The sequence below is a fragment of the Tachyglossus aculeatus genome, chromosome 17 (assembly GCF_015852505.1).
Source record: "Tachyglossus aculeatus isolate mTacAcu1 chromosome 17, mTacAcu1.pri, whole genome shotgun sequence".
Classification (NCBI taxonomy): Eukaryota; Metazoa; Chordata; class Mammalia; order Monotremata; family Tachyglossidae; genus Tachyglossus; species Tachyglossus aculeatus.
The window spans coordinates 55,974,953-55,990,203 of NC_052082.1; the positions used below are offsets into that span (position 1 = coordinate 55,974,953).

At 53.0% G+C, this 15,251-nt stretch overlaps 1 protein-coding gene across 5 annotated transcripts in view; it reads left to right on the top strand.

The window, feature by feature from the left end:
- The first annotated feature begins 962 nt into the window (after positions 1-962).
- ELN (elastin) overlaps positions 963-15,251 on the top strand; it is a 46,378-nt gene continuing 32,089 nt past the window's right edge. For all 5 annotated transcript variants that reach the window (XM_038759310.1, XM_038759311.1, XM_038759313.1 and 2 more), the window contains exons 1-2: positions 963-1,122; positions 14,634-14,684. In XM_038759310.1, the coding sequence (XP_038615238.1) occupies positions 1,044-1,122; positions 14,634-14,684 (130 nt within the window). In that variant the 5' untranslated portion in view covers positions 963-1,043. The remainder of the gene's footprint in view (positions 1,123-14,633; positions 14,685-15,251) is intronic.

The following is a 15,251-nucleotide window of genomic DNA, read 5'->3' on the forward strand; positions in this document are numbered from 1 at the left end:
TCAGCCCCTGCCCAATTCCCTTCAATTGGTCAGTCAATCAGTAATATTTAGCGGTTGCTTCCTGTGGGCTGAGTACTGTACTAAGCGCTTGGGAGAGAATGATTCTGTAGAGTGTATCATTACCTCTACTGGGAGACAGAACGAGGGGCTACAGATAGGTTGGAGGGGTAGAAGGAAAGAAGCAGCATAGCCTAGTGGAAAGAGCCCGGGTCCAGAGTCAGAGGGTCTGGGTTCTAATCCCAACTCCACCACTTGTCTGCTGTTGACTTTGGGCAAGTTACTTCATTTTTCTGGGCCTAAGTTACCTCATTCGTAGACTTGGGATTCAAGCTGGGAGTCCCACGTGGGACATGGACTGTGTCCAACCTGATTTTTCTTGTGTCTACCCCAGCGCTTAGTACAGTATCTGGCACATTCCAACAAAAACAAAAACCATTAGAAAACGGCGGGGGGTGTGGGGGGAGCGGGGAAGGTTGGGGGAAAGGGAAGGGATGGGGGGGCAGGTGGGAACGTGGTCCATTGGCTTCTTCCAGGGATTGCAAGGCCGTGGGGCGGGGGCCGTGGGGTTTGTGGGGTCAGTGGCCAAAATGCTTCGCTGCCGGCGGCGGGGGGAAAGGTATGGCCGGGTCATTATGGTACTGGGATGGAATGAGGGGGGTTGGCAGTTTTGTCACTCCCTCCACCCCCCCCTTCCCTGCTGAAGGGCCTCTGGCAGTTCCGCTCGCGGTCTTGGCAGCAGTTGCAGCCCTGGAGAGAAAAATGAAAAGGGGAAGAGAGGGAAAGGAAAAAAAAAAAGAGGAGAGACAGAGAGAGTCCAGCAGCCTATGGAGGCTTGTGTGTTTGCCCTTTTGTAATTACGTAGCGTCCCGAGCCTCTTTCCCCTCCCTGTCTTGTTCTCTCTCTCTCCCCCCCACAGCGTCCCCCCCTCCCCGCCTCCCAACACCCCCACCCCTCCTCTTCCCTCACATCCTTGTAAGCAACAATTAAACGGCTCTGGGATAAAACAGACTGCTGGAGAGGCTTCTAGGGCATTTCTTCAAGAGATGGCAACGCGGACAGTTGGGTTCTGTCTCCTCGGAGCAATCTTCCTCCTCCTCCTCCTCCACCCCTCTGAGCAAGGAGGTAAGGGCGAGGGACTTCTGCAGGGCCCTATTGGGGTGGGGGCGGCTGGGGGATTTTCTACCAAATCGAGCCGACGCTTCCCCCTCCCCTCTCCTAACGGGAAAAGGTTCGCGAGGAAGGGGCAGGGAAGGGAGAGAGCCTCCTGGCTTTCCCTGGCTCTGCCTGGCACTATCCACTTCTTTTCCCAGCTGTTTTCCTGTTTTACCAGGTAAGTGTCTTTTCCGGGACAACAGCCGGCCGGGCTGGGGGTGGGTTCCCGGGTCCCCAGCAGCACAGGGGCGCTGGGGCGGTGCCACCCACGGGCCAGGGATGCCTGCCACTCTGGTTGGGTTGATTTCTGCCCTGATTCCTCCTTTCTCCATCCTCGACTGCAAGGTGGGTAAGGGGCCAGGGTCACTGCAGCCTTCTGAGCTGGAAGGGGGGACCCAGTTCCTGCCCTGTGCCACCCAGGGTTTCGAGTGAGCACGGCTGGTAGGCAGGGCAGACCCAGGCACCTCGGCAGCGGGCGAGCTGCAGGTGCCGGGGAACTGGGGTGGAAGGGAAAAGCAGGTTGCCCTCAGAGACTGGGCCCATAGGCAGGGAGTGAATCCATCCTGCTGGGGGTCTCTGGACCTGAGAGAGGACCCCTGCTCCCTGTGAGTGAGAAAGGTCAGCATCCTCTGAAGAGGGAGAGGCGGTGCTCTCCGAGAGAAATAATAGTGCTCACTGAGTGTGAGGAAGAGGGACCAGTGCTCCCTGGGAAAGGGAGAAGGAACACTACTCCCTCTCTGTGACAGGACAGTGTCCTTGAAAAAAATAACAGTGCCCCCATGTGAGGGAGGGCTGGGGAGGTCCCCGGGACAGAAACAGTGCTCTTTGTGCATGTGAGACAGCAGTACTCCTGGAAAGAAAGAACAGTGCTCCGGTGAGAGGGAGTGGTTGGTGCTCTGTCTGTCAGAGGGCAGTGCTCTCCGTAAGAAAGAACCCTGTTCCCGGGTGAGGGAGAGGTTTTGGTTCCTGGGGGCAGAAACAGTGCAGCTTTTGTGAGGGAGAAAGGTCAGGGTTACTGGGAAGGAGGAACAGTGCTCCAGTGTGGAGGGGTCAGTGCTCTCTCTGTGTGAGGGGGGCAGTGCTCCTGGGAAGAAAGAAAAGTGCTCTCTGGGTGTGAGGGAGGGGGCATCGGCAGAATGTGGAGGTAGATCTGGCAGAGTTGAGCGAGGAGGCAACCTGGCAGAGGAAGACTTAGCAGTGCCAGTTTGCGGAGCCCGGGCGGGGAGTATGTTCAGCCTGGTTGCGGAAGAGTTGTGCGCTCTGAGCAGGATGGGTTGGGAGTCCAGAGCAGTGCCAGCGGTGTCCCTGGAGAGTACCCAAGGGGGGCAGGTGCCAGAGGCGTCCCCGGGATGTGCCCGAGCCAGGTCGCTGCAGCTGGCTGGGCGTGGGCAGTTGGGCATTGGCTGGCAGGGCTTCTGGGTGGGGAAGCCCCAGCAGATGGACAGGAAGGAAGCTCAGGCACGAGGACAGGCAGCTCATGGTATTGGGCAACAAGGGTAGTGCCAAAGTGAAGCTGGGCCAGGCATCGCCTCGGGGAGCAAGCAGGACACTGGCAAAGCCAGAGGGTATGTCTGTGGCACCCTGAGCAAGAGGCGGTACAGGGACTGAGGCCAGAGGAAAGGGCAAAGGCCCCCCAAGGAGGGGCAGGGCTGGGCCGACATCATCGGCTGGAGAACTAATCAATCAGTGGTATTTATTGAGAGCATACTGTGTGCAGAGCACTGTACTAAGCACTTGGGAGAACACAGTGCAACACAGTTGGTAGACATAATAATAATAATAATAATGGTATTTGTTAAGCACTTACTATGTGTAAAGCCCTGTTCTAAGCACTGGGGAGGTTACAAGGTCATCAGATTGTCCCGGGGGGGCTCAAAGTTTTAATCCCCATTTTACAGATGAGGTAAATGAGGCACAGAGAAGTTAAGTGACCTGCCCAAAGTTACATAGCTGACAATTGGCGGAGCCGGGATTTGAACCCATGACCTCTGACTCCAAAGCCTGTGCTCTTTCCACTGAGCCACTCTGCTTCATGTTCCCTGCCCACGATGAGCTCTTTCCCAGAGCCCACCTGGAACGGGCCGCTTATTTCCAGACAGCAGCTGGGGTAGGCCAACCTCAGACATGAGCAGGGATTCCGGTCTGGAGGATGGAGGGACAGTCAGCGTCCAGGAGGGCAACAGCCTCAGCAGGTGGAAGAGTGATTGGTTATTTCAAAGGCAAGCTTTGGTCTGGCCAACACCAAATGGGGTCGTCTCCCCCGTTCCATCTTGGGGGGACCCCCTCGGCTGTTGAGGGCCCCTCCACACACACACACACACATAGTCACTCAGCCTTGGGGGTCAGCTTTCCTGGGAGGAGGAGGAAAGCCAAGGAGAGGGAGCAGTGTGAGGGTGGGTGACGGGTAAGCAGCTGGCATGGGAGAGGGGTGGTTGTTGGGAAACGGAGGGGTGGGCGTGGGAGTGCGGGTGGGAGGGGGTCTTGGAAAACCCGGGGAGGTGATGCTGGATGACTGGAGGTCCAGAGTCGGCATCAGGATACGGCATGGATAAGTTTCTGTGATTGCAACGGGTGCCCTCTCAGATCCTCTAGGCCGTAAACTCATTGTGGGCAGGGAATGTGACGGTTTACTGTTGTATCATACTCTCCCAAGCGCTTTGAATAATGCTCTGCACACCATAAGCACTCAATATATATGATTGAATGAATCTGAAGGGAGAGAGAGAGAGGTCAACCAATCTATTCCCCTGCCTCTGGGAGTGATATCTCCCCTCCCTCCTAAGACGGACAGGCATACGGGAATTCCCTCCCTTCAGTCGCTCAGACCAATGCGGGCCCTCAAGCAGTAAAGCGTATTCCAGCCCAGCTGAAGCCCATTTCCTCTGGTTTTGTCCTCCTCCAGGAGGAGACGAGGGACAGCTGTCAGAGGGGTGGTCCCTGGGAAATTCGAAGAGCAATAGTAAATCTGGCTACAGCCTTCTCTTCTCCAAACTGAGCAATCCCAGTTCCTTCAGCTACTTCTCGGAAGTCTCCGTCTCCTTCCTGTCTTTGCGCCTCTCTCCACCCTCCCCGTTCTTTTGGGGACAGTGGGGAACTCTGGCTGCCCACGGGACTTCAGCGTGACCCTGACCAGAGCTGAGCTCAGGGGTGGGCCTAAACACTCCTCCGCCACTCAATCATCACTTCTTTTTCTTCTCTTGGGGCTGAGGTGGCTGCATGGACCACAGAGCTCGGGGCCACTCTGACTCCCAGATTGTTTTCATTTCCCTTCACAGTCCACATGGATCCCCTCCCCAGGTAGAATTTCTGCGGTTTTTCCTTCCTTCCTTCCGGGCTCTTTCCTTGCCACATTCTGCTTGACCCTCATCCTTTTGGGGGTCTGAGGAGATGTTGAACTTGAGATCTCTCCTCCATGGGGTTGGCTCTACTGGCCAGTTTTGTGTCTGTCATCTGTAGTCACCTGTAAGTCTAAAGAGAATGTTTTCTGCTCCTTAACCCAGATCACTGTTAATATCTTCTGCCTCTTTCTCTCTCATTTCCTTCTTCTCTGCCCCCTCACCTCTCTTTTTCCTTTATCTTCTGGTAGGAGAAGTGGCAGTAGTAGAAGTGGAATTCTAGTATTTTTCAAGAGCCCACTTTTTTAAAGTAATAATAATAATAGCATTTATTAAGCACATACTATGTGCAAAGCACTGTTCTAAGCGCTGGGGAGGTTACAAGGTGATCAAGTTGTCCCACGGGGGGCTCACAGTCTTAATCCCCCGTTTTACAGATGAGGTAACTGAGGCACAGAGAAGTGAAGTGACTTGCCCTAAGTCACACAGCTGACAATTGGCAGAGCCAGGATTTGAACCCATGACCTCTGACTCCAAAGTCCGGACTCTTTGCACTTGTTAAGCACTTACTGGGATAGATCCAAGATAATTGGGTTTGATACAGTCCCTGTTCCACCTGGATCAAAGTCTAAGTGGGCGGGGGGGGGGGGGGAGTATAGGATTAAATCTACCCATTTTACAGATGAGGTAACTGAGTTACAGAGGAGTTAAATGATTTGCCCAAGGTCACAAAGCAGAAAAGTGGAGGAGATGAGATTAGACTTTTAGACTGTGAGCCCACTGTTGGGTAGGGACTGTCTCTATATGTTGCCAATTTGTACTTCCCAAGCACTTAGTACAGTGCTCTGCACATAGTAAGCGCTCAATAAATACGATTGATGGTGATGATGATGATGATGATGATTTGAACCAGGTTGTCTGACTCCCAGCCCTGGGCTCTTTCCACTAGGCCACACTGCTTCCCACCTGTTGCTGAGCACTGTATTAGATGCTTGGAAAATACAGAATAAAGAAATGACTTTTTTTAAAAAATGGTATTTGTTAAGCACTTACTATGTGCTACGCACTGTACTAAGTTCTGGGAAAGATAGAAGGCAATCAGGCTGAAAGAGTCCAAGTCCCACAAGGAGTTCACAGTCTTAATCCTCATTTTACAGGTGAGGTAAATGAGGCACAGAGATGTGAAGGAATTTGCCCAAGGTCACCTTGCAGACAGGTGGCAGAGACAGGATTAGAACCCAGGTCCTCTGATGTCCAGGCCCCGGGCTTTTTCCACTAGGCCACGCCACTTTCTTTGCTCACAAAGAACTTTCACTCTAACGGGGGAACACAAAATATAAAAAATAGTTGCAGAAGTCAAAATAGATAATTGTATATACAGTTAAGTAGACAGACACATGAGAGTCCTGCAAGTGGGTGTCAATATATTCATTGTCATCTTCCTCCTCTTCCTCTCATTTCTCCTCTTCTCTTCTCGTCCAAAACATTCATTAAAGCAGAAACAGTGGTTTGGCCCCTGAGCTCCATCTGGAGCAAATCGAAGAGCATGTTGAATACCAGTGTGGCTTAATGGAAAGAGCCCAGGCCTGAGAGTCAAAGGTCCTGTGTTCCAATCCTGACTCTGCCACTTGTCTGCTGGGTGACCTGGGGCAAGTCGCTTAACTTTTCTGTGCCTCATTTACCTGATCTATAAAATGGAGATCCAAGCTGTTAGCCCCAAGTGGGATACGGACTGTGTCCAGTCTGATTAGCTTATATCTACCCCAGCGCTTAGTATAGTGCCTCGCCCATAGTAAGCACTTAACAAATGAACATTAAAAAAAAAGTTCCCAGTGCTTAGCACAGTACCTGGTACACAGTAAGTGCTTAACAAATATCATTAAAAAAAAAAAAAGAACAGCCCCTGTACTCATATCATCCCCCTAGAGTGTATGTCCTCTTTCACAGAGAAGGCTTCCTGGAGGAGGTGGGATTTCAGGAGTAGGCCAGAAGTAGGCTTGGGAACAGGGCACGATGGGGAGTGAATTTGGGGGGGGTTTCCAGGAATTGAGGGTGACTTTGGGAGCAGGCTAAGAGGATGTGAGTGTGGGGCCCAGAGGGGGGAAGGGGTGAGCGATACAGCTGGAGTGGGAGGAGGAGGCGAGTTGGGGGAGACCGCCCCGCCGGTGAGTCTGGTGGAAGAGTTTAGACGGGGATCTTGGGTCTGGTTCAGTGAGCAGAACAGCCCAGGCCGCAGGCCCGGGAACGTCCCCCGGCTGGACGTCAGCTTCCTGGGAGAGGCCCCCGGGGAGGCGGGTCTAGAGTTCCAAGGCCCGAAAATCCCCCCCTCCCCACTTCCCTGACACACAAACTCCCACAGCCCCTCAGCCCACTCCCCCACACCCCCCCCGGGCCGAGGCCGGACCAGATGATGGATGGGCCTGGAGGGAGCCTCTCGGGCAGGGGTCCGGGCCCGCGCTCCCTTCAATGGGCTGAGACGTCCTGGCAAGGAGCGTGTTGCTGTTGGCACCCGTGTGTGGAGAGGGGCCCAGCTGGCCGAACCCCAGGGCAGGGTTCCCGCCAGGACCGAATGGGCAGGAAGGAAAGGGCTGGGGCCCAGGATCCCCTCTGTGGCAGGGGAGGAGGGTGGGGCCAAACGGCTCCAGAGTCCCCCTTAAGCTCGCCCCATGCCCAGCCGGTCCTCACCATTGTCACCCATGGGGGTGCGGAGAAGGGAGGACAAGGGGGGAAGGGGAGACTCCTTGGTGAGGAAGGCTCAGATAATGGGGAGCCCCCAACCCTGGACTTCTATTAGGGTCCAGAGACAGGAGTCTGGCTGTCCCCCGGAGAGGCACTTTGAACTGGGCAGTTCTCCGAGCCCCGTCTAGGTCAGTCAGTGGTATTTATTGAGCACTTACTGTGTGCAAAGCACTGTGCTGAGCGGTTGGGAGAGTACAGTGGAACAGACACATCCCCTGAGGGGCCCCCAATCCCACTCCCACACAATAACAATGATGGACTCTATTAAGAGCTGCCTCTTGGCCAAGCACTGTAAGTTTGTTATGGGCAGGGAACTTGTCGGCTGAATCTGTTGGATTCCCCCAAGTGCTCAGTACAGTGCTCTGCACATAGAAAGTGCTCAAAAAATACCACGGATTGATTGATTAAAGGCTGGGGTAGAGACAAGGTCAACTCTGCCCAACCCAGTGAGCAGAGTGGTGAACGTGGAGACCCCTGAATTCAGACAGACACCCCCTCCTCCATGACCCTGCTGCCTTGTCAGGTAGGTGTTTCCATTCCAAGCACCCACGTAGGTTGCTGAGTTCCTTGATGCCTAAGAGAAGCAGAGTGGCCTAATGGATAGAGTACAGGCCTGGTAATAATAATAATAATAATAATAATAATTAAGGCATCTGTTAAGTGCTTACTATGTGCCATGCACTGTTCTAAGTGCTGGGCTAGATACAAGTTAATCAGGTTGTCCCACATGGGGCTCACAATCTTAATCCCCATTTTACAGATGAGGTAACTGAGGCACAGAGAAGTTAAGTGGTTTGCCCAAGGTCATGCAGCAGACAAGTGGTGGAGCCGGGATTAGAACCCCCATCCTCAGACTCCCAAGCCTGCGCTCTTTCCACTAAGCCATGCTGCTTCTCAGAAGGAAGTCAGAAGGTAGTCAGGAGGACCTGGGTTCTGATCCTGGCTCTTGCACTTGTCTGCTGTGTGACCTTGGGCAAATCACTTCACTTCTCTGGGCCTCAGTTACCTCATCTGGAAAATGGAGGTTAAGACTGTGGGCCCCATGTGGGACAGAGCCTGTGTCCAAGCCAATTACCTTGTATCTACCCCAGCGCTTAGGACAGTGCCTGGCACTTAATAAGCACTTAACAAATACCACAGTTATTATTACTTATTACGAAGCTCAGTCCATCCAGACTCTGGCTTTGGGGGTTCATTTATTCATTCATTCAATTGTGATTATTGAGCGCTTACGGTGTGCAGAGCACTGAACTAAGTGCTTGGAAGAGGACAATAGAATAATAAACAGACTCGTTTCCCGTGTACAATGAACTGACAATCTAACGGGGGAAAGGCAGACATTAATTGTGCCCAGAGAGGATCTTGAGTTTGGGTGAGTAGCCCCGTGAGGAGACAGGGGTTCAGAGCCAGCCTGAAGATCCTCTTGAGGGGAAGGGGAGCAGAGGCAGGCTGGGCCCCACAGGGCATTTGGCTCTTGGGGGGATTCAGTCTGGAAGCTTTGGGATAACTGGCTCAGTTGGTGTGGCAGGGAGAGTGGAGGATTTGGGAAACTGGTTGCATGGGCCCCACCCCTTAACTAATCAAAAGAACACATGGCTGGGAGTCAGGAGACTGGATTCTTATCCTGGCCCCACAACCAACCAGCAGGGTGACCTTGGACTTCTTTGGGCTTCAGTTTCCTCATCTGTAAAATGGGGATAAAGTACCTTTTCCCTCTCCCTCTTAGGCTACAAGCATTATGTAGGACAGGGAACATGTCCTTTCTGATTGTTCTGTATCTAGAGAAGCAGCATGGCTTAGTGGATAGGGCAGGGCTGGGCATCAAAAAGCCTGGCTTCCAATCTAGCTCTGCTACTTGTCTGGTGGGTGACCTTGGCCAGGTCACTTCACTTCTCTGGGCCTCAGTTCCCTCATCTGTAAAATGGGGATGAAGACTGTGAGCCCCCTGTGGGACAGGGCCTGTGTCCAACTTGATTAATTTGTATCTACCCCAGAGCTTTATACGGTACTTGACACATACTAAACACTTAACAAATACCAGGAAAAAAAAAGCCCAGTGCTTAGCTCAGAGCTTGGACAATAGTGCCCTTTTCAAAAATAGCAGAATTATTTTTAAGGAGTGCAAACACTCAGAGCTCGAAGAGTGGGTGGGGCAGTGAAAATTGGGGGAAAGAGACTGGAGATTTCCTTGACAGGGAAGTCTCCCCAAATACCCCTGGAGGGATCCTTTGGGGCTCTGGAGAACGGGTGGCCGAGTGAAAATGGGGTCCCAGGGCAGGGGCCGGGGGTGATGATGAGAGAGGCAGACCCTTGAGGGCACCGTGCATGGTTTAGCACTGTAGAAGTACAGACGGTCCCCAACATCCTAGGCTCCCAATTAATGGTATTTATTGAGCACTTACTATGCACAGACCACTGTACTAACCGCTTGGGAGAGTACATTACAACAGATGGATTGCAGCCCCGAGGTTCTGGGGGTCTCGGACTGGGGTTGACTGGGGTTCCCGATCACCCCGAGCAGCTTTTGGTTTTGAAGGATGGACGAGGACTCTCCCAGGGAGGGGTGTGTCAGTTGATGCTTCTCTAAAATTTCTCTGGGAAAGATGATTCCCCCAGCTACGGGCCCCGGGGGACGGGGCGGGGCGGTGGGAGAGGAATTCTAGAACACCATGATGTCATCCTTGTCCCCCCTCCTCCACCCTCGAGGCCCCATCTGGAATGTCCTGGCCCTGCTGGTTGTGGTGCCTTTGGATCTATGCCCCTTAAGCACTTGATATTCACCCCACCCCCAGGCCCGCAACATTTATGTTCATGTCTCTCTTCTCTCACATTTCCCCATCTGCAATTTATTTTAATGTCTGTCTCTCCCGCTAGTTACTTCTGGTATTTGTTAAGTGCTTATTATGAGCCAAGCAGTGGTCTAAGCGCTGGTGTAGATGCAGAGTTAATCAGGTTGGACAGGATCCCTGTCCCTGTCACATCTAGACTACAAGCTCCTTGTAGGCAGGGATCAGGGTTACCCACTCATTCATTCATTTATTCAGTCGCATTTACGGAACTCTTATTGTGTGCAGAGCACTGTATTAATAATAAACAGACACATTCCCTGCCCACAACGAGGTTACAGCCTAGTGCCTGTAGTCTGTTGGACTGTCATCTCCCAAGTGCTTAGTACAGTACTCTGCATGCAGTAGGTGCTCAGTAAATACCCAGTTTCTTGGGCCACCCCGAGGCTTCCGGTCCATTCAGGATGGATTCCACCCTGTGGGAGGGTGGAGATGGAGACCAGATGGGGGTTTGAGTTGGTTGGATTCAAAGCCACTTGGGCCCAGAACAAAACTGGAGCAGTCCCAGTTGAGATTTGGTAGCCCAACATTGTGCCCCTGGGCCCCCACACCCAACAGCATGGCGAAGCAGATAGACCCCGACCGGGAGTCAGAATATCTTGGGTTCTAATCCAGGCTCCGCCGCTTGTCTGCCGTGTGACCTCGGGCAAGTCGCTTCACTTCTCTGTGCCTCAGTTACCTCATCTAGAAAATGAGGATTGAGACTGTGAACCCCACGTGGGACAGGGATTGTGTCTAACCTGATTTGCTTGGGTCCATCCCGGGGCTTAGTACAGTGCCTGGCACATAATGAACACTTAATAAATGCCACAATAATTACTACTGGTAAGCAAGCAAAAAGTTGTGTCGGGCTGGGGTGGGGGTAACGCCATGGGCAGAGGCAGTGTGGAATGGAGGGGCAGGGGAGGTGTGTGAATATCCCCCAGAGGTCATCAAGACCTCAGCCAGCCCTGAGTGGACGACGGTTGGCTAGCCCGGCTCCATTTCCAGTCTGGGAACCTTGAAGTGAAATTCATGGCCTCGTGGGACATTTTAACAACCTTATGAAGCCCGCCCCATCACTTCTTCCAATGCCTTCGTCTCTGGAAGGTCAGCGCGGAGAGAGAGAAAAATTAAGAGCTTCCCATTAAATTCCTGGAAAGGGTCAATTGGGACGATGCGTGGTCATGCCTTGCTTTCCGGTGGTCTTCCCCAAGCCTGGGCTTGCACTCCTGGAATTTGTTTGGTCTGGCCCTGGGACTTCGAGGAAGAAAAGAGGGCAGAGAAAACAGAATGAAACTAGAAAGGGGCAAAGGCAGGGAGAGTTATCGCAAGAGAAACACTGTGTTGCATAGCTAAAGGAAGGAGTAGGAACTGGCTTTGTTCAGGGTGGTTTGGCGGGGAGAGAAAGTGAGGGGAAAAAAGAAGAGCTTGGGGTCGTAATGGACCACAAGCTAAAGTACTGAGAATGGTGGAGGGCAATGGGATGGCAGAATTCTAGCAAATGCTAACCAGATGGTTTTCTGCCCTCTAAACTCAGAATTTGCCATCTCTACATTGGGAAAAAAATAAGAAGAAGAAGAACTGTGGTATTTTTAAGTGCTTATTATGGGCTAAGCACTATACTGTGTTTGGCACTTAGCAGATTGGACATAGTCCCTGTCACATATGGAGCAGTGGTCTAGTGGAAAGAGCAATTGCCTGGGAGTCAGGGGCCTTGAGTTCTAATTCCTGTTCTTATCTGCTGTGTAACCTTGGGCAGATCACTTAAGCCTTCTGGGCTGCCATTTCCTCATCTGTGAAGCAGGGATTCAGTGCCTGTTCTCCCTCCTACTTAGGCTATGAGCCTGATATCGGTCAAGGCCCGTGTCTTACCTTTTTATCCTGGATCTGCCCAGGGCTTAGCATAGCGTTTAGAACATAGTAAGGGCTTAAGACACACCACAGTTAGTAGTAATCATTATGGGACTCACAGTCCAAGTGAATTGGGATTATTGGGCTCCATTCTAGACCCTACCATTCAGGCAAGTTCTACCCTGGAAGGATGGAAGCCCTTTAAGGGGAGAGGATGTGTCTCATGTTCTTGCAGCCTGAAGGTGCTCAGTACATCCCCTGACTACTAAATAGAAGTTCTGGAGAAGCTGGAGAGCAACAGGACTGAGGAAGGGTTTGGGAAGCTCCTCCAGACATTCTGAGAGAGGGACAGGATGAGGTGGCCATGGCCAGGGACATGTCACCAGTTGACCGGCAGTCCCCTTAGAAGTTACACTTCCGTGGGGCCTCAAATGGCTTGGTCTGCCTGCCCTGCTGACCGCCACCCTTTTCATGGTGCCACCCTGGGGGCCAACGGGGGTTGGCCCGACCCACTTGGCACACGGCCACTGGAAACAGGGTGACTCTGGAGTAGAATCTCTCCAAGGGCAGAGGGTGGTGCTCGGGGTCACCGGGCGGGCAGTGGACACATCGGTAAGCCGGGCCTCGGCTCGCCAGCCGCGCCCTCTCCCAGGGAGAGGGATTCATTACCCAGTGGCATCATCCTTGGACAGGAAGGACCGGACGTATTCGCTGGCCCTTCCTACCAGAAAGGCCTGAGGGATGGGTTGGCGATGGTGACCCTCTGGTCTCTGTTTCCAGGGCAACAGTACAACGGGAAACAGTTGAGTTAGGCACTGGACAGACAACGTGGCCTAGCAGATAGAGCCCGGGCCTGGGAATCATAAGGACCTGGGTTTTAATCCCAGCTCTGCCGCTTGTCTGCTGTGTGACTGTGGGCAAGTCACTTCACTTCTCTGGGCCTCAGTGACCTCATCTGTAAAATGGGGATGAAGACCGCGAGCCCTTGTGGAGCACGGACTCTGTCCAACTTGTATCTTCCCCAACACTTAGAACGGAGCCTGGAGCACAGTAAGCGCTTAACAAATACCACTGAAAAAATGTACTGTAATCTCCCAAGCGCTTAGTACATAGTAAGTGCTCAAAAATATGATTGATTGATCGATTGATTACCTACTTTGGAAATTTTTTTCACAGGTCTCCAAACGCTGACTCCGCTACTTGTTTGCTTGCAATTTGTGACTCCCTGCCTAGACTGTAAGCTCCTCAAGGGCATGATTGACCATCTTTTATTATTTCTAATAACAGTAGAAGCAGCGGGGCCTAATGGATAGAATTTGCTGTCATGTTCGGTGCCCATAACTAGCTTACATAAACAAATGAATGAATAAAAGACTTCCCTCTTTCTTCCACCTCCCTTTCCCACTGAACCCCAAACCGGTGAAGCCAGAAGGGCTGAGGCCAGCAGAGAAGTGATGGAGGTGGACATTTTCCCCCTCCTGGGGTTCAATGACCTAAAGCAGCTTGACATAGTGGATAGATCTCCCGCCTGGGAGTCAGAAGGTCATGGGTTCTAATCCCTGCTCTGCCACTTGTCTGCTGTGTGACCAGGGACAAATCACTTCTCTCAGTTCCCTCTTCTGTAAAATGGGGATTGAGGCTGTGAGCCCCACTTGGGACAGGGACTATGTCCAACCCGATTTGCTTGTATTCACTCCAGCGCTTAATAGAATTCCTGGCACATAGTAAACGCTTAAAAAATGCTACAATTATCACTATTAATTATTATTAGTTCTGGGGATGCCAGAGAGGCAGGGAGGAGTAAAGGGCAAGTGAAGGCCTGCGCCAAACTCCAGATCGCATCGGGCCGTGATAGACTGTGGTGGGTCTGGGATTGGACAAGCAGAACAACATCTGGGCCTGGTAAAGGGGTGCAGGCCTGGGGGACTCCAGGCTTATCCAAGGAAGGGGAGCCCTCACCAGGAACGGATAACACCCCACCAACAAAACTCTGGGTGGGAAGCCAGGCTTCTTAAAAAAACTCCAGATCTGCAGGGGAAGCGGAGATGCCAGGGGGCCCTGTGGCTTTGCCTGCTGCAGGCAGATCCCCTGGCAGCCAGTGGGACCTTCCCGGGATGCCCCAGGGTGGGGTCCTCTGCCCCAGGCCTCAGATCGGCTCCCCGCCCTGTTGGGGGGAGGGAAGGGTGAGTCCCAGACCGAGCATTGGAGGGGTGAGGTCACCCAACATCTTGGTGGGGGTCCCCAGCTACCAATACCCTTTTGTCCTGCAGGGGAGACCCCCTCCACGCAAATAGGGTGGCAGCTGCCCAGGTTGTACCCAAATTTTACCAGGTTGGCGGGATTCCTGGGTTGAAGCGGGAAAAAGGATGGAAGTCGTGGAGCGGGCGGAGGAAAGGTCGTCGGAGACAGCCGTGTTTGCTTCCCCGGTCCCAGGGACCCTGACTCTCTATTTCCCCTGGTCACATAGGGTGGGAGGACACCTCCCTGGCCTCAGGTGAGGGTCTTCCCTGTGTGGTTCTGGGGTGGAGGCATTCACCGCTGACTTTGGCTCAGCAGGGCACTAATCCCATTTGGCCTACCTCTCCCCAAAGCCACCCCCTTCCCTCTTCTCATGGCCTGCATTCCTCATGTGTCTTTCCCAGTGGCTCCGAGGCCCAGATCACCCCCAAGAGCAGTCCCCCCCAACCCTGACTTTGCTAATGGAGAATTCTTCTGTTTTCCTCTGCAGGGGTCCCGGGGGCGGTCCCCGGTGGAGTCCCAGGTGGAGTATTCTACCCAGGTAAGGACACACCGCCTCCCTCTACCCCCCGCAAACTCAGATCCCAAACCCCAAAGTCAAAACCACGGCAGGGGGATTTGGGGCTGTCCGGGCTAAGCGGGCAGGGTGGAACAACCAGCCCAGACCCCACCCGCCTGCACAGACATGGGCATGGAGTCCCCGACCCATAGCGGTGGGCCACGCTATCAAAGGGGGCTGGTGAGATGTCCCTAGTCATGGACCCTTATCCTGGAAGTTAAGTGGGTGGAAAGACACTATTTGTGTGGGACACCCATTTAGCTTCACTCCAGGCCTTTGGGTGAGGGAATTTAACGTGCAATTCCTTCCTGCCAACCGTAGGAAAACAATGAGAAGCAGCGGAGCCTTGTCTAAAGAGCCCGGGCCTGAGAGTCAGAGGACCAGGGTTCGAATCCTGGCTCTGCCACTTGCTTTCTGGGTGACCTTGGACAAGTCATTTAACTTCTCCAGGCCTCATTTTCCTCATTTGGAAAATAGAGATTCAGTATGTCTTCTCCCCCACTCCCTTAGACTGTGAGCCCCCTATGGAGGCCGGGCTGTATCTGACCT